General features: G+C 33.1%; 1 protein-coding gene across 3 annotated transcripts in view; it reads left to right on the top strand.

Annotated features, from left to right (window-relative positions):
• Positions 1–17615, top strand: part of LOC106050894 (transient receptor potential cation channel subfamily M member-like 2) — a 34650-nt gene extending 17035 nt beyond the window's left edge. For all 3 annotated transcript variants that reach the window (XM_013205946.2, XM_013205947.2, XM_056019791.1), the window contains exons 19-28: positions 653–878; positions 1661–1987; positions 2463–2606; positions 2804–3061; positions 3907–4081; positions 4973–5129; positions 7932–8119; positions 12799–12931; positions 13455–13634; positions 14670–17615. In XM_013205946.2, coding sequence (XP_013061400.2) covers positions 653–878; positions 1661–1987; positions 2463–2606; positions 2804–3061; positions 3907–4081; positions 4973–5129; positions 7932–8119; positions 12799–12931; positions 13455–13634; positions 14670–14808 — 1927 coding nt within the window. In that variant the 3' untranslated portion in view covers positions 14809–17615. The remainder of the gene's footprint in view (positions 1–652; positions 879–1660; positions 1988–2462; positions 2607–2803; positions 3062–3906; positions 4082–4972; positions 5130–7931; positions 8120–12798; positions 12932–13454; positions 13635–14669) is intronic.
• The last annotated feature ends 2827 nt before the right edge of the window (positions 17616–20442 follow it).

Consider the following 20442-nt stretch of genomic DNA (forward strand, 5'->3'; position numbering starts at 1 on the left):
AATAGGGGTGATACGAGAAAATACACATGACAAATTTAAGTCTAATAATGAAGGACAGCACTGGTCTGTACAGTTATTGGATAGACATTCAATGTATTTATAGCACACATTTGTCTGTGATGGGCATGAAAGTTGTAAGATCATCTTCAAATTAAGTAAGATGTCTAGTCCCTAACCCCTTTTTTTGTTAATGCAAAAGGCATCAACATTATGTTACACCACAGTCTGAAGACATTCAACCATTCTGAAGTAAGAAAGTAAAGAAGCTTTGAAATGACTTCTTCAAAAGTTTGAGTCAATATTGTTGCTTGTACCTCATTTGTACTTGGTTAATATTCAAACTTGAATTTATAACTACATTGAAAATGCAACATAGTTTTTGTCCCTGGAAAAATAAATTGACTGGCCTTGTACCTACCCTCTCTGTTAGAATGTCACCTGCTCCCTGTAACGGCCCACATTTTGAGAAAAACTGAAATTTTCAGTTTATCATAATTTGGGATAAAATTGTCAAAATGCTATTTCAATAAAATTTCAGGAAAAATTATCTGTACTTGTGATAAAACTTCTTTAGCTAGTGTGTCTTGTCATGCATTTCAATGATCACACTAGATTATTAATATTGAATCTTCTTTCATTTTGATTTAAACAGAACTTTAGAAAACTTGGCAGTGAGTATTTTGGATGTCTGCTATTTGCGTAACAAGGTCAATACTCACATGCTGCTGTGTCGGAAGATAAAAGAACTAGGGGACAGTGCCCTACTTATAATGGCAGACAGGCAAAAGTTGATGGATTTTGCTGAACATTCATCCTGTCAAACAAAACTGACCAACATTTGGAAAGGTTCACTAGCTCCTCACACTTCACAGTTGAAGGTGGATTTTTAACAAAAATCTTTTTTGTTATTTAAAAATTTGCTTCAAATGCACTTTGATATATTAATGAATATTGACTCTTAATTAAATAATATATGCTCATTGGTTATGTACTTTTCTTTAATTTAATTTTTCTTAGGTAAAAACTCTATAGTGATCTTTTTACCAGACTATTTAACTTTTGTCTTTATGAAAGTACTTTACTATTAGTAGCCTACATGAATTGCCTGAAAGTAGGAGTCTTAGAGAGTAAAGAATAGATATGAACAAAAGCAATGACAATGGCCTTTTTGAAATTTAATTTCCTAATTGTAAAAATAACTTTTTTTGTGTGCAGTCAACTTATAATACTCATGACATCTATATATTGAAAAGACCATGTCTCTCAGTTTCCTAACCAACTTGTGAACTCATTAAGTCTGTTCCCTTTCTCCAACTATTTTGGTGATGATTTCAATGTTTTAATTTGATTCAAATATAAGAAATGAATTTCTGATTTACACCTTACCAATAAGGTCTTTATTGTCAGCAGCAATTAAACTGTTAAAGAGAAACCTAATATTACAATTCTTTTGTTCTCTGATAGAAACATTATTTTGGTTGGTGGAACTTGATATAAGAATGTATTTAAAAAAAAAATAGAAAGAAAAAACATAAAATTATAACCTTTATTAACATTTATATTTAATACTTGAATTTAAACCCTCCAGCTACTAAATTTGTTTCAACACCATACTGTAATACATTGCAAAGGTTTCAACATTTTTTTTGTTACATTTCAGATTCTCTTCACTATATTTTTCCCTCCTCTGATCTACTTTCTGAAGTTTAACAAGGTCACAAAATTTAATAGATTGTTGCATCCATCAGAGGTGGAGCCTGAAGCCATAGCAGAGCACCTGGCACTGGAAGTCAACAAAAACTCTAACATCAAAGATAAAACTGCTAAAATTGGTTTTGTACCAGCCAAACAAAAAACTACAGATAGTACTGTCAGGACTAAATTCCAGGAAGTCAGACTTTTGTGTGGTCAAGAAAACAGTATCAGCCTGTTCCAGGCTGCGTATATGTTTTATAGAGCCCCAGTGACCAAGTTCTTGAATAACATTGTAAGTGTTTTGTTATTGTTTACATTTTAATTTATATCATTTTTTTTACATTTCAATGTGTCAAAAAATAATTTTAAAAACAATAATTTTTCTAATGTTGAGGAAATTTGGATAATAAGCCTAGGAAATGAAAGTAGCTGGTTAGGGCTCAAAGTGTATCTGCATCTATTCACTATTTAAAAGTTATTTTATTTCAAATATACTTTTACATTTACTAACTGCTTGAAGTCACGGACATTCGGGCCATTATCTGCTTTTCAAATATTCCATTATATTCTGACTTCTTTTTAGTTTGCTTCTATCTGGTCTATCTCAATTGAGAATTTTTCAATTGTGCTTCACAAAACTATATACTCTAGCACCTAGTAATTTTTGGCTTATCATGTTTCTTTCTTTTTTTGACTTCCACACTGTAATGCACTATTTTAGAACTCATTGCAATAACTATTCCTTTTCAAATAATTTTTCTTCTCAGATTGCTTATTTGATATTCTTGGGTTTGTTCAGTTACTTCTTGCTGACCAATGTGAACCCAGCGAATGAACCAAACTCTCCTTCAGTTGTGGAGTATATTGTCTGGGTTTGGTTTCTGACTATGATGATTGAAGAAATAAGACAAGTATGTAGCATTTAGACATTTAGGTTATTACTTTTTGAGGCTTTACAGGAAGAGCCACTTCATATTTTTTTGTTGATCTTACAAAAATGTACATTCTACTAGAGTGCATTATATCAGTAATCACTCATAAATATGAATTGATCAAATCATGAATTCTAAAGAAATGAATGTCAAAAGTTTATTAAATGGTCTAACAGGTGATCATAGGTGATCAGAGATCATGGAAGTACAAAATAAAAAATTGGTGGAGTAACTTCTGGAATCAGTTCGACTTTGTCATGTACCTGCTGGTCATAGTGTCTGTCATTCTGAGGTTTGAACTCTTCACTGACTTCCATTTTGTCTATGTAAGGATCGTCTATTCCATCACTTTGGTCATGACTTATCTTAGATTCATGCAGTTCTTCTTTGCTGAAAAAAACATGGGACCAAAGGTCATTATGATCAGAAAAATGGTGAGTTACTGAACAATTAAAGAAAGTATTTTTTTGTTTTTTTTTACTGCACTAGTGCTTTATTACAAAGTAACAAAAAGTAAAATTACCCTTTCAGGTCTTGGGTTAGGGTTAGAGCAGGTGATGTTAAAGTCATCTGTTTCTATGGCCGGCGGTTAACAATATCATGTGGCCAGCACAATGACTAATGGCTTAACTTTCCCCAACTGTCAGGTACCTATTAGAGTTGGGTGGACTCAGGAGCAACCTTAAAATCCCATAATTAAAAGCCCCCCCCCCCTTTTTATTGAAAATAGTTGAGAGAAATATATATAGGCATTGTCTTCAAGTCCGAAATTTATGGATGAGTGCAGTTTAAGACTAAGCTGATTCAAAATGTTAGAAAGTACAAATTATTTTGTTTCCATGCTAGTAAATAAGTTCTACTTCATCACACTCATCATATTTTTTATTTGTATGAACTAACAACACTTATCTATGTCTTCATACACTATGTCTACACTTACTGATCAATATCTAAACATGCATGACTAGATTGACACATGAAATGTGGGAGTCATAATTATCTTCTTATTTGAAGTAACTTCAGTAATGTAATGAAATTACAGAAAACCACTATCTTGGCTTTATTCAACAAGATTAGGCTACAGTAAACAGTGAAAGAATACAAACATGTCTCACATGACATTGTTAAAGTACTATGAACACACACACACACTGGATATGACCTTCTGACTCACTGGACACACACAGAAAATAAACAACTTAGTTACACTATAAGTAAACATAAAGATAAGAAGCTACACACTGATATATGTCTACACAACACTGATCTATGTCTACAGTTGACAGATCTGATGTTTTTCTTTCTGATTCTCCTGCTGTTCATCCTGAGTTTTGGTGCTGCCTATCATATCAACATGTTTCCCAATGCACCAATCAACTGGTCAATTATGTACTATGTACTTTACTATCCTTACTTTCAACTTCATGGGAACTTGTTTCTGGAAGACATGCAAGGTTAGTCTAGAGATTGACATTTATAGATTGGGTATAGTATATGCTTAGATTCCAATATTTTCAATATAAAAGTGTATAGATTTTAGAGGCATGCAAGGTGTATGTGTATAGATTATACAAGCATGAACGATAAGTGTATAGATTCTAAAACATGCAACATGTATTTTCTTGAGAAAAATTTAAACTTTAACTATAGAAGAATCATTGTATAGCTCATTGGTGAAAAGTTTTGGATTTTATCAGTGCCACATTCCCAAAACTTTTGAGCTTCCTAAAAACATTAAAGAAAGATCTTTTTTTTAAAGTTTTGAACTAACCAAATGGTACCTTCAGCTAAAGCACATGTTTACTTTACTTTTACTTTGTCTTTGGTATCAAACTATCAGAATAGCCAGCTTAAAGCTGAGACTGTTGAACTTTTTTTTTTTTTATAAAACATGTGAAGACATTGATGGAAATAATACACCTTCAGAGTAGATATAGATAATAATAATGACATTGTCTTCTATTCCAAAGATTAAGGAACAGTGCAATGTTTCACATGACTATGCAAAGCCAGTTGCGACCTGGATATTTAGTCACATCTAATGCAGACAAAGCCGTTGTCCACCAGGGGTCTATTTAAGTTGTTTTTTTTTGTTCCGGTCTTTGGCAAAGGCATTTCTTTGGTTCTCAAATGGGTGTCCCATCATCTTCTAATGATCTCTTCAACTGTCTCTTTCAGAGGCCAACTGCTGCCAGCTAAGCCAGTGAGGACAAAATGACACCTGGGTTGATCTTTATTGTGATTTATTCCTTCAGGAAATCCTTGTAGAATAAAAACTTAAATGTAGATTCCAGCACATTTGATTTGAGTATTTTCTTTGTTCAATACTGTATAATACTTTTTAGGGGAAGACACCAGTGGCTGCACTAGAAATGAAACAATTTGGAGAAATGATCCAATGAATCGTTGCCCTGAAAAGAATGCCATTGTCCCTATTTTGTTAGCAGTGTATATGGTGCTTACCAATATACTACTCATCAACATCTTGATTGCCATGTTCAGGTTAGTCTATCATTTAAATGTTTCTACATGTTTTAAAATTCTTAACAGTATCCTACTTGAGTAGTCTTTGTCAAGTATTACCTTCTTGTTTGAAGGCTGAGTGCTAAAGGTCTTGGCTTCCGAGCCAATGGGGTCTCTGGTTCAAATCCTGGTGAAAACTGGGATTTCAAATTTTGGGATCTTAGGACACACCCCTGAGTCGACCCAACTCTTAGGACACATCCGTGAGTCTACCCAACTCTTAGGACACCCCTGAGTCTTACCCAACTCTTAGGACACACCTGAGTCTACCCAACTCTTAGGACACCCCTGAGTCTTACCCAACTCTTAGGACATCTCTGAGTCGACCCAACTCTTAGGACACCCCTGAGTCTACCCAACTCTTAGGACACCCCTGCATCTTACCCAACTCTTAGGACACCCCTGAGTCTTACCCAACTCTTAGGACACTGCTGAGTCTTACCCCTACTCTTAGGACACCCCTGTGTCTTACCCAACTCTTATGGATATCAGACATTAGTTGGGAAAAGTAAATGGGATGAGTCATTTTGCTGGCTACATGACACCCTTGTTAAGCGTATGTAATAAAAATACACAGTTTACACTGTCTGCCCTGTAGATCAAAAGGTCTGAAAAGGATACTTTGTTTTATGTTCAAGCTAGTTGAGTTGATCTGTTGATATGTTTCATGTAGATTACTTGTCCTCATATAGACTTTAAATTAACTCATCAAGGAATACAAATTCTATACAAATTAATTAATTGGCCACACTGAGAAAACTCTAGTTTGACCATTATAATTTTTCAAAGTATAATAAAAAAAATTAATTTAAATTTGGCTAGAGGTCTAGGCAATCTTTATTTTGAATAGAATTTTATAAACTCTTTGTAAGATTTATACATTGGATTACAAGGATTCTTTTTGCCGGTAGGAGAAATTTGGGCGAGCTAAAAATGTTCCATTTTTGTTTAAATCTGTCATTTATTAGTTATTAAGGGTAAAATAATTTTACAAAATGGTCATCAGCCTCATGAAGAAGGAATTGTCTTTTTTTTTTTAAATTATTTTTTATGTTTTACATATTTACAATATCTCTATTCAACTTGCAAATTCATGGGAACTGGGAAATACCTAAATATGAGTCTCGAAGACGGCTCTAACAATTTTCCTAGAAATTTGATAGTTTGATGTCTATCTTTGGAAAAATAATTGGCCACACTGGAAAAACTATACTTTGACCGTTATAATTTTAAAAATTATTCTAAAATTGAATTTGTTCTTGAAAATCTTTATCTTGAACAGACACATCATGTAGGCCCTATTCATTAAAGAGTAATTGAAAACATTCAGGAACATTTTACATTTGTAGATGTGGATTTATAGCCCAATCATTAGAACTTTATGTACTCTTAGTGGAAGGGGGAATCATGGGTGGGTAAAAATGTTCAATTTTTTAAATCTATCATTCATTAGTTATAAAGAGTAAAATAATTGCTCATACAAAAAGTTATCAGATTCTTAAAGAAGAAATTGTCTATTAAATTATTTTTTTGTTACTTGTCTTTTTGGAGGACAAAACCATGCTTCAATTCAACTTTTATAACTTTTTTGTTTGTTACTAGAAAATGATATGTCTGGTATAGAATTAATTGAGAATGCATGACCTTTTTATATAAAATACATGAATGTTTATCTAATAAAAAATTAGCTTAATATAATTTATTGAGAGTTTAAATGAAAACTGCGGTAAAGTCTCCAGGCTCTAGATCTAGATTAGATCTAAGTAATATTTAAAGTGAATGAAGAAACCATTATTTTAGTTAATATTTATCCATATTGTCACAAAACTTTAGAACTATCACACAGTTAAAACACATAAAAGGAAAATCTTGAGCTTATTATTTATGTCACTACCATTGGGAAAATGAAAACTGACCAACTGTATTTTTATACCATATTTATTCATATTTTAGCAAAATGTTACATATAAGCATAAATGATTGTTGAGCTCATTATCCCATATTTAATCTGGAAATAAAGCCCAAACTTTTTAAAACATTTTTTTCTGTAAAAACATATTGAAAGATGGAAATCTGGATGTTTACAAAGGGAGGCTAAAGTTGTAATATCATACAAAGGAAAAAAAAAAGCACTGATGATGCCATCGTTAATCTGGACACTATGGCTAGGTCAAGTCAGTGTTGGGAGCGTTGTTACGGACTCGTAGAGTAAATGAATCAATCCAATAAGAATAACTTTACAAATCCAAAATGACAGTTTAGAGTCACAAAGTTCGTTAAGCAAAACTAATCCTATAAATTAAATGAATCAACTATATTGACTTCCCCAACAACTAGATTGCATTCTGCACACCTATATTTACCCTTTCTAGTAACTATGAGAGAAAAATAGAGTAGAAACTTCCATTCTATTATATTGGTCATAAAATTGTATTCGAAGACCTGATAAATAAACAAGTACAAATAGATTAATTCCCTTTTCTCTTGTCATGTCTTTGACTATTCACATAGTCTTGGACTATTAACATATATGAAAAGCTAATGTTTCTTCATTAGCATAATCTCAATAGGAATAATTGAAATGAGATAGAACTGTTAACTGTAGATTCAAGGGGCTTTGAGAAAATAGACATAAAACGAAGGTCTAAATAATTTCTGTCTAGAACTCCCAACCCTTCATGTGTACATAAACTACAAGTTTAAAAACCTGACATATTTTTGAGGAATGAATGAATCTTCAATATTCCACTGATGTTTACTAATGTTTTGCTGTTTTGTTAGTTACACATTTCAGAGTGTACAAGACAATTCCACTAAGGTCTGGCGCTTCTACCGCATTGCTCTAGTCTATGAGTACTTTGACAGACCAGCTCTAGTCCCACCTATCATAATATTTAACCATATATGGAGAATATTGAGATATATTTTGTATTTGAAAGGACGCATGACCAAGCGACACAATGACTTTAGTAAGTATTAAACAATTTACATTTCGAAGCACTGCATAACTCACTCTGTCTATCAGGTAAAAAGTTTGCACACATTATTTCTTCCACACCCACTCTCGGATCAAGTTAAAATTTTGCACAATTTTTTTTTTATACAAAACAAGAATCAATTAAAAAAAAAAAGAATTAATTAATTGGTAATTGTTATATATCTTTTGCATTTTTCAGTTTTAAATTAAACTGACATTATTAGGCTATAATTGTAAGTGTGCCTGATAAAAAAAAAATTCTGCACAAAAATACGGGTAGTTGACATTATTAGGCTATAATTTTAAGTGTGCCTGATAAAAAAAAATTCTGCACAAAAATACGGGTAGTTGGGGATAAAACCCAATAGATGTTATAAAAAGAAAAGACCTGAAACAAGCGCCTGAAACTACACATTTACAGTACTTTATTTGACAAGTCTTTTATCCAAGATCTGGGTATTTTTTTTTAAGACTAGCTTACTTCAAGTACCCAGCATTTTCCAATACACAATTTCACACACAAAAATAATTGTAGATATAAAATTTTTGTGATTTTAAAACTTTTAATGATTTTTTTAAAGGGTGTTTTTAAAAAATTGTTACTGTAATAAAATGTGAATATTCATTTGTTACGAATCCCACTGTCTATTTTGTGTCTGTTATAATTTCTTTATGTTTTCTTGAGTTAAAGGGTCGTATTTTCTCCTGATGTTTATATCTGATCTCTGTTGTCAGCCGTTTTGAAACATTGGTCCAAAATAATGCTAAGCTTAAAAATTAAAAAAGAAAATTGTGAATATATGAATGAACTTGTTTTAGATGAAGCCCATTAATTATAGTTGCTTTGAAAAATTTATCTCACACATGGACCTTGTCATAATAGTCATAGACATAATATTCATAAAATCTAGTTATAATCTGTAATCTATATAATCATAAATATTCATGTTGAATTCCAATTGTAACTATAGAATCAGTATAGATCTACTTCTAGAATATATATCTAGGTTATAAATATAGTAGAAACAGAATCTAAGATAATCAGAATTTACTCTAGACTGTAACTCTAGGCAGTCTAGATCTAGAGTCGTAGAATTAGTCTTGATTTTAGACTAGATTTCAGTCTAGTATACTGTATATTATATAAACCTATATATACACGGACCAAGGCTTTCAACATGGTCAGTGGTTTATGGAGGAATTTGGCCAGGTTTGGATGCTGGGTAGGGCACGTATCCCGTATGGGGGATGAACGTATGCCAAAAGCAGTCTTTTTTGGTGAGCTAAAAGATGGTTGACTTAACAGAGGTGCCCCACGGAAAGACCAGCTTACTTGCCATAGCAGACATAGAAGAGAGCCCCTGGTTGCATGCAATCTCAGAACAAGACAGACAGCTGGAGGTCACTCACGAAGGTCGCAGGGTGCACATTTGAGACCTAAAGGAAATCTGCTGCTGAGGACAGACACAGTTGGCGAAAAGAAAATCTTAATCGACCATAGGCTTGCCCTGTTTGTGGGAAGATTTGTAGGTCACAGCTGGGGCTGCGTATATGGGCCCCCCCGCAGGATTTTTGCACAGGTGGGTGCAAGCTGCCACCTATGGCTCAAAGTCGTAGCCTCAACTTTCTTGTTATAATATTAAAGAAAAGAACTGCCCTCTATTTGAGCCCTCATACCTAATCAATATTAAGTGCACAGTAAATACTTCTATTTCATAAAATAAAAAAATAAGAAACTAAAAACGTGAACAAAGTATTCACTGTACACATTGTTAACTTTATCTTTGAGGACCGTGGTTCCCTACGTTCGATCAAAAACTACAAGCGTTGACTGTGGCTGCCGAAACTGTCAATAACTTTACAAATGCATTGCTTTTCATCGTGATGGACAAGATAGCGATGAATGCTTATCATGCAGTTTTGATATTCTTCTTTGCATTGCAGCTTTAAGAATGAAGACAAAACAAGTTGAACTGACCATTATTATTGCTCGAAAAGCGAGATGTAATGAAGAAACTTAAGAATCAAGATATGTAATGTAAAGCCGTGTTCTGTAATAACTCACAAAATCCAAACGTGTTGTTTTTTCTCAGTGTGTCTGTCGACTGCCAATTCTCGGCAGCAGCAACTCAATATCCGGTATCAGGTTTTTCTGCCAGCATTCTCTCCTTCCTCAAGATGAATTTCTGACGTGTTCCTCAGGATGGTCAAGTTGGTTTTTGATTATGTCATTAAGGACGTGCTGTTGAGTGGCCACTATGTTAAGTTGGAAAGACTGCAACACCATGGAAACTGGTTCAAGAACAGATGACTAATTAACGACAATGAAAAGACAAATCAGAAGCAAGAGGAGAGACATTTACTACACATGTGCAGTTTGTTTGGTTTGACTTGCAGTCGTTATTTTAAGATCCACCAAACTGTCAAAGATCTCAAAGTTGAGAGGGGGCAGCCTTGGCCAAGTATTTTATCCATGTCTAGACTGTACAACGACATTAGACACATGCAGTGCGTCTCCCTGAACCACAGGAACTATACCAATGAAGTCGAATACAATCGCAATCAATAAAACGAACACTCAGTGCCTGAGATATCTACAATTTCTTCACTAAAATACCCAGCAAATGCAGTTAATTCATGTTAATTCATGTTGTATTTTTTGGTTTCTTGCTGCGTTGATCCAAATCAATGTTTTGACTTGGACGTTGGTATGTGAAGAACTTTCTTGTATCTCTTCTTTTGTAAACTGGTGGATGTGTTTCACCTGCCATTTTATCCAGCGCTGCGACCGACCGCAAGACGTTAATACATTTACACTCTTGACTTTTGTTCAATGAAACTAAAACATTTATCACATCGAAAGATAATTGGCAAGGATTTCTCCTACAAGGCAAAAAAAAATATTCTAGACCTTAACTAAATATTATAAAAAGTAATTGTGGCATTTTACGTCTCTTCACCAGAAAATGCCGACCACGTCCTCCAAAACTGCTCTCTCTACCAAGAGGCCCGTATAAGATATTGGCCCCAAATCACCCCAATTGAAAGAAAACTATATGGAGAGCTCCCTGATTTGGAAACCACTGCGCAGTTCATCTCCTGTATTGGTCTAGTCATATGAACACTCCAAAATAACAATGAGAACGATGAAGAAGAAGAAGAAACGTCTCTTGACGATTTTTTCCTTTGCAACTTCTTGTGTGACTAAAGAGTCCAATCCTTTATACTTTACAATAACAATGTTATTAAATCCGAAGATTAATGATGAGTGCAGTGTTTACTATTTATTTGAAAGTTTCACAATCTGAATCTAATGTGTCCATGTGGTGATATGACTACGCCTACGGTATACGCAGAACCGTGAATTTTGTGAACTGTATACGCAGAACCTATTGCAACTTGATGGCTTTTGTAAGTTTGTCTGCTGTGCTGCACGAGATGCCAAAAAAAAATATGTAGATTCTAAAATTCTAGAACAATAGATCTATTCCACTAAATTTATTAACATAAATCTACTAATCTCATTTATAATTTGTTGCTCTAGATCTACTATATTACCAAAGCATTCATTCAGATTTTAATATAAAGATTTAATTATACTAATAAAGAGATGTAATTTAGATCTATACGGTGTTAGCGAATAGCGTTTCACAAAAAAAGAACCTGGGTTTTTCTAAAATCTGATGCTTGGTGTGTAATAGTAAAACAGCACCTACCTAAATAAATCGTAAATAGAGAGCAAATACCTATATTTATTGTAGTATATATAGGTCTGTGGTTTTATATTATATAACTTTTGTAACTTCTTCTATAGAGAAATGACTTTTGTAATTTCTTTTACTGAAAATTTGGGCTATTTGCATCTGACGCGTATATAATTTTTATGTGCAACATTAATTTATTTGTTTGGTATCAAACAAGGGAAAGAAATTGTACTTCAAAGATTTGATGGCATAAGTTGAAATAGTCTCCTTTATACTTTGTGTAGAGAATTAGGTCTTGGCTTAAAGGTTTGAAGCTAACAATAGGTAACTATATAACCTTCTATTTTCATAAGCACTTTGCTGGTACAGTGGCTAGTGTATTGGCTTGAGGAAGCTTGCGCCCTTGAATTCAATTTGGACAACTTTTTTTAAATTTATAAAATGCATTTAAAAAGCTATTCCGGTAACATTTAACAAGATACCTCCTTCTTACTTCCCCCTACCCCCTTTCACAACTGGTCCAGACAAGTGATAGCATCAAAGGGCATTGAGAAAGCTAAAATTATGCTAAACAAAACAAAAACAATTGGTAAAAATAATATTGAATTGCACATATTTATTATTGTTAGTCTAGTTCTATTACAAATTTAATCACGACTAATCGAAACTAATTGATATCGCTACACTAAATGTAAGCTTTGTTTTTTTTTATAATTATTTTTAATGTTTTTCTTGTTCTTGTTATATATCTACATACAAGAAAATTTAATCTTAAGTTCTCAAACATTTCATTTGAGTAAATTGTGTAAATAAAGGAAACAAATTTGATATTGCAATGAAATAAATAAAATATCACAATTTTCATGTTTTTATTTGATTGGAAAATTAACTTTGACAGTGTCTTTCTTTAAGACTATGCTCAAAAAGTTTGAGGTCTGTATCTTGAAGAATGTTCCTCTTGTTCCAGGTGTACACTTCAATGAGGAGATAAACATGCGTCTGACTTTATTTGAGAAGGAAGCAATGGAAGTACATCTGGCTCGGTCTTCAGTTCGAGAAAAGGAACAGCTAGATAGAAGAGTAGCTTCAACAGCTGAAAGGTAGACTGTTGATTTTGATTTAATGAGCTTTGAATATATTTACTCATGAAACTCAGTATAGAGACAAGTGTTTGGCCTTCTTAAAACAATGCACCAGATCTTCCATTTCTCATTTTGTATTATGTGAACACCTCATGTATTTGACCTCATTCTTCAAGACATATCACAAACTGTTGTAAGTCTTCACAAGTTTTTTGTAGGTTCTTTTAGATCTTTTGTGTGTATGTGTGAAGGAATTTGATTTCTCTAATTTAAATCATTTCCCTTAGGCAAGGCATCCATGAGTCTTTTTATCAATATCTTAGCTTGAAGTAAATAACCTACTCTTAGTCATTGGGTTAAAGAGACAATATCTCAAATCATCTTTTGAATAATAAAGTAACTTTCCAAAGTTAATGTTATTTTAGATTCTCAGTTGCTTCTAGATGTTTTAAGTCTTAACCAACAGGTTTTGTAACATAATGTACCAGTTGTACTTTTGCTGATTGAAAGACTTATATAAAATATCTGTATTTTTGAATAGACTTGAACTTGTAATGGATGATCTACAAAGAATTAAAGAGGCTGTTCAACAGCAAGAAAAAGGTCAAGGAGTAGCTGATATCATGACCTCAGACAGATTAAATATCCTTTCTGCTTCACCAACTGTTGATAGTATCATGACACAAGTCTCTCAGTCTGAAGAGAAACTAAAAGCTACCAGGTAATCATTTTTGTTTTTTTCCTGTTGATATCAGTTCATTGATAGAATGTATTCAAGAAGTTTTTGTGCAAAAAATTTTTTAATTGTCCATTTTGATTTGTATACACTTGTTCATCCACAAATAGTTGCTTTTGTTTTAGTTCATCAATACATTTCTCACATATCCACATCCTTCATTGAGCTACAGAACACTTCCTGAGAGCTATCACTGGGAAGAACTGTCATACTAGAATAGTTTTTGTCATAATCCTTTTGTTTATTTCCCGTGCCTAATGTTAATTTTCAGGCAAAGAGCATTCAATAATTAGATGTCATTTATCCTCATGGATAGCACAGCAATAACATATATTGTGACCAACTATATGAGTACTTTAAGTATAAAGAGAATTTACTTAAATAGAATTGATTTTATTGATTTCTGTTCATTGTATTTAGATATTGACCAAATAATTTTGAACATATGAACCAAAGTAACAGTAAATAAACATTCTTTATTATCTAATAAGTATATTTCACCATCTTGTCCTCCTTCAGTGAAAAGGAAAGCTAACATTTGACCTATAGGTATTTCCCCTTGCCCAATCTTACCTGAATATTCATTTCCTACTAGAAGCTTAAACTCTGTTCATGGGAATATGTTGGAATTAGGTTGGGTGGGTTGAAAGTCTGAAAATTACAGAAAATGGCAGCAAAGTTAATAAAGTGTGATACTAATAATGCAAATGTCATTGGTTCCATTCCATTACTGGCTAGCTGTTTCATTTTTTCAATGATGATCTGATAAGATCAGATGCATTCTGATCTGATCCAATTTGAATCTGATTTAATCAGATCCAATCTGATCAGATCCTATCAGATCTGATTCGTAGCCAATTTAATCCAGATCAGATATAATGTTATATGAATAATTTTGAAAAATATATATATATATAAAAACAATTAAAGTAATTCTAGGTTAATCTTTTTCCAGTAATTTCTTCAAGAAGCAATAGGATATCAATCTTTTGGATATTTATTCAAAACTTTCTGTTTCAGTTTGGACTCAGATGAGGTTCTAAAATTACAAAATCAGCTAAACAATTTGCACCAACAGACAAAAGATAACTTTGCCAGACTTGAAGAGATCACTGTTTTGCTGCAACAAGTTATTCAACAGAATAATGAGAGACTTTGAGAAGTTTTGAAGCCAGTCTTGCTAAGAACTCACGAAAGTATATTATATAAGTGTATTATTTTTCTTTAGCATTCACTGCTCAAGGCTATCAATGTATTCTTGTTGCAATAATTTTCAAAATAATTCAAGCAAATCAGATGTTCTTAGATAACTTTTGCTCAAACTATTTTATTCTCTAAGCTGTTTGGTTAGCTCAGTGATGCCCAATATACAACCATCATGCCAGATCTGGCCCGCAATGTGGGTCCATTTGGCCCGCCAATAGGTTGACACAAAGTGTACAAAATCCCCAACCCTTTTTTTCCCCCAAAAATGTATATTACCTACGCTAGGGCCCTCACTTTTACTTTGATGGATTGATACCATGACCTTTAAAATTTGAACATTCATAAAATGGGAGAGCCAATGAAACTACAATTGGACAATTGGAATTTAGAATCTACAAGGAAAAATGGATCTTTACTTTTTTTTTGTGATTTGTTGATTGCACTATTAAAAAAAAAGATTGATTCTAAAAAAAAAGAAGAATATTGTTTTCATAACTACTACAAAAATATCTTACTATTCACTTTTTTTCAGTGTTTTAATATTTGTGATAAAAACATTTGTTTTTACTTGTTTTCTGTAATTCACATATTATATGTAATCAAAAGAACTAAAATATTTGTAAATGATCTCAGGTTATTTATTGTTTACTTTTCTATGCATCAACAAGTGATATTACAACTGTTTTATCTCTACATTATTGTACTGTTGAGATAGATCTATAGAGTAGGAGACGTTGATTGCGGTGGAGTACTAAAACATATCAAGAAAGATCTTTGAAAGATAAATGATTTGGTGGTTTTTTTTACACTTGAAAGTTTTTCTACTCTGCATGTGTCTCTTAGAAAGTCATGCCCTTTTTTAAAGTCATGCTGATTTTTAAATTAATGTTCTTTTTATGCTTTTGGTAATTGTGTTTTATTCTATCTACAAAAATCGAATAGCTCTAATTATTTCTATTGTTTACACTAGATATGTTATTGCATTTTTCATTTTCAAGGATAAATTGTACAATTTTTTAAATATTTATTTTGTGATATTTACTTTGCGTATTGTATATATGTGCTTTTTTTTAAATTATATTTTTTAGTCTATTTTTATTAAACTTTTTCATTCCGGCCATTATACAAAATGTTTTTATTTTAAACAAGTTTTTTATTTGCTTTTTATATTTATTGCATTCTTAGATTTATATTTACAGGGTCATTGTCTAAGATCCTTATGGAGTGCTCCAATGTTTCCTGTTAACTGAATACTGCTATTCCCTGTTATACAGACTGAGTTTCTTTTGGTTCTGGACATTGGTGTTGATATGTAAATACCGAAACAAAACATTTTATCCAGACGTGGCTGAAGGCATTTTTATGTCATGTTCCTTGAAATATTCTTATATTTAAAAAAATAACAACCTTAAATTCTTGTTGGACTCTTATGAATTATTTCTTTCCATCTTTCAAATATTTGATGATGGCCCAAAGGATATCATTCTAGACAGCTGATTTCTTAGGTGCAAATTTATTTTTTTTTAAAGGAATTTTGAAAGTGAGGTCAAACACAGAATTATATTGAGCCAAACTTGTTTATTCTAAAACGTTAGCCTGATGTAACAATGTAGAGACCAAATTATTAAGGTTAATTTTTTTACCTTTTTTTTTTTCAAGGTAATTGAACTAGTTTTAGGATACTATAGAACTAAATTGTTGGCCTCCCTCAGTCATATAATGACTGTTTCATTTCATAGACCACTTTTTCATTTAACTGTGGAGCCCTACCTTTACTCGAGAGACATTCCTGTCCACATGTATCACAGGTTAAGGTGGCATGCACTTTGATAGTAGAGGAGCCAGACATTTTTCTTTTGGCACACTTTTCTTCCAGAGCTGAATTATTTATGAATTAAGCAGCATACAGTTGGCCAGAGACCACTAACGTAGATCACAGTTTTACATTTACTTGGAAGCTGGCACTTGCAGACTTTCCAGTTTGCTCATGGCAGTGGATGTCAAGCTTAAACTAGTTTTTACCTTTTTAATTGACCTTCCATCTAGTGTTAGGTTTGACCCTAGATATTTACATCTTAAAAAGAGTTTGCCAGCAGCTATAAACATTACATATTTATTGAAGAAAAAAAATTGTTTTACTCTAATCTTTTTATTTATTTAATTTAAAATATAACTTTGATCTAATCCAATTCCAGTATTTGTTCTGTTGTTGATTTGCCTTTGTTAAACCCCAACCTTGGTATTTACTCTGTTCAAGTCACTTAGAATGATTATAGAACTAAGTATTCACCATGAAATCTTTCTCCCGTTCTTATGCAGGCTGATGAGTGACATGGGTGAGCTAGAACTGATGGTTGATTTCTGTGTTTCTAATCATTGCTAAACTGACATTTGAATTTAGAGCAACTCACAGTCATTAATGTTCTATGTCTTAATATGTTGTTAAAGTCACATTTAAACTTCTAGCAAATTACAACTCACAATCATTTGAATTGTCACAGTATTTAGTTTAGACACTTTTAACTTTAGAGCAGCTCACAGTCATTTCATGTTAAACTTTTGATTCATTCTTAAATAAATCTTGGGCACATTGTCAAACTGTTTTAGCATTTTATAGCTGAAGAAATATGCAATTGATGTCTTGTAAGGGCTGTCCACTGTGCACCACACTTGAATGCAGACAGGTCTCCATAAAGTTTGATGTCAGATAAAGTATGTTTGCTTACCTGTAGACTCACACAAAATGTTTTTTTTTTTTTTTCCAAACTGTCTGAAAAAAAAATTCATAAAGCTTAGAGCTTGTCAAAAATAAAAGAATCAAATTTTGATTGATAAAGGATGTTTTTTCTTCAAGATCTTTTTGTGTTTGTGTTGTGGTGAGTACAAGTTAAATACATTTGTATGCCAGTAAACAAGTTACAAAGGATCCATCATACTTTTCTCTTTTAATTCACCTCTTTTACATATAAATATTTATAACATCAAATGCATCCTGATTAATATTCAAATACCAATATAAAGTCTTAGAAATTTTATAATAAAAATAGATCACAACATTAAAGCTCCTTCTAACAAAACAATGAATATTTTTGCTTGATAATTTAGTGATTATGAAAATTTAATAAAATGACATTTTCTAATATCCATCCTGAACAAACCTCAAAGATTCTTATTCCGAGAGTTGTCACATCATTAAAAACTTCCTCAGTAAACTGTTAACACAACTACAAAGGATATTCATTTCCTTGTTTATGAATCTGAACTTGTCAGTGGCAAACAGAGAATGTTAGCTTATATGTATGACATGTTATATCTCTAAGGAAATTTGTCTTTCAATTGTGCATTTTACAAAACTAACCAACTTTTTTAAATTAATAAAATAACATTGGAAATATATACGTGAAATAACATAATTGAATTCAATCATAGTCAAAATTTCATATTTGAACTTATAGATTGGTCAAAATTTCATATTTGAACTTACAGATTGGTCAAAATTTCATATTTGAACTTACAGATTGGTCAAAATTTCATATTTCAACTTACAGATTGGTCAAAATTTCATATTAAAATTTACAGATTGTATTGTTTTTGGGCTGGTAGAAGAAACAAATTAAAAAAGAGAGTGTTTGTTAAATGTTTAAAATCCAGGGAGTTTTTTTTTTCAGTTATTATTTTTAAAGGAAATACTTGATGATTTGTTTGATGTCAATGATCTTACTAGCAGGATTTTTGAGAATTTATGTCATTTTATTATTGTTCAGATTTGCAAACCAGGTGAATTTGTTGAAAGTCAAAATACTAACGATGTTAACTTTTAAGACAATGACAAGCCTTTTACTTGCATTGGGAATTACAATTTTTCTCTAACTACTGTTCATGTGGTTTGCACTTTGGACTGAAATCACAATGGTACTGAGTCCAACGCTGTTATTCTGAAGAAAGGTTCAAGATGTGTAAACATGCAAAATACTGAGACTTCAATGTTTTGAACTATTTCTATATATTTCTATATTCTATATTGTCCCACCAATGGGACAAGATTCATTTTTTTCCTTTTTCTTGTGAAACTCAGTTATCGTTTCTTTAGATTATTTCCCATCTCTAGGTTGACAGTTCTGCAGCACTGTATCAAGTTCTTTATTTATTTCATCTAGATACTTTGAAACAACCAATGAGGAAGCGCAACGAAGAGCTTCTGGGTGCCAGGACATCCGTTGGCTTATCAGCAGCAGACGCCTTGGCTGGCTTGGTCAAGAGCAGGGTGCCAGGACATCCGTTGGCTTATCGGCAGCAGACGCCTTGGCTGGCTTGGTCACGTTCGTAGAATGCCAGTAGGTCGACTTCCACAAAACAATCTGTATGGCAGGAGAGCCGCTGGTTGCCCAGTTTTACGGTATACGGATGTATGCATGAAGCTCTTCGAAATCGACACTAGCAGCTGGGAAAAAAAGTGGCACTGGATAGATCCACATGGAGAGAGAGAGCATACAGGAAGGGTCTCGGATTGCAGATGCCATACACAACAGCAGCAGAAAGAAGGGTGAAAATGCAATGGCGTTTGGTGATTATATATGCCCAACCTGTGACCGCAGCTGTGTATCAAGGATTGGCCTCTTTAGTCACACAAGAAGTTGCAAAAGGAAAAGATCATTTCTCGAGACGTAAAATGCCACAGATACTTTAAAATGGTTTTTGGAAGAAAAGCCAATTGCTTGCAAATTTTGTTAGGGTGTTTAAAGCATTACTTGAATTATAATCATGTATTTCTAAAATAAACCAAATTGAAGCACCTAAAGTAAATGTTACATAACTTTATGATTAACTTTCATTCAGGCCAGTTTGTAAGATGAAATACTTTTCCTTGTATTAAAAGTGGATGAAAAATAAAAAACAAGTTGTGTATATATATATATGTATATATATGGCTCCTTTTGTCTCGAAAGGCAATGGATGCGCCCAAGTGAGTCACTGGTTTTGGCTTAATCTTGAGACGGGGCAGAATCTGGTGTGGCTAATCAAGCCAATTCTAGAACGGCAGACTTTGCCACAATTCGTACATTTGTATGCCTCTGATTTAGGGCTAGCAGACAGGGCAGCTTTCTTTTTTTCCCTCTTGATTAAAGCCGCTTCAATTCTTGTGTTCTCAGCAAGGGTTGTCCCAGCACGCACAGTCTGTCTCCATGCACTCCGGTCTTTGGCTATGTTTTCCCACATACTTTCACTGATGCCTGAGGCTCTCATGTCTCGCTTGCAGACATCTCTATATGTTAGTCTTGGGCGGCCCTTGGGTCTGACTCCTTCCACAAGCTCAGCATATAAGATATCTTTCGGGATTCTACCATCTGGCATGCGGGTGACATGTCCGAGCCAGCGTAATCTTCTTTGTGTCAGGAGAGCATACATGCTGTTCATATTGGCCAGTCTCAAAACTTCCTGATTGGAGACATGGTCCCTCCAAGAGATGCCCATTATGCGTCTCAGGCAGCGCAAGTGGAAACTATTCAATCTGTGCTCTTGGTACATGTATGTTGACCAGCTTTCACTGCCATAAAGGAGAGTGCTCACAACACAGGCGTTGTAGACT

Source organism: Biomphalaria glabrata, chromosome 2, assembly GCF_947242115.1.
Source record: "Biomphalaria glabrata chromosome 2, xgBioGlab47.1, whole genome shotgun sequence".
NCBI lineage: Eukaryota > Metazoa > Mollusca > Gastropoda > Planorbidae > Biomphalaria > Biomphalaria glabrata.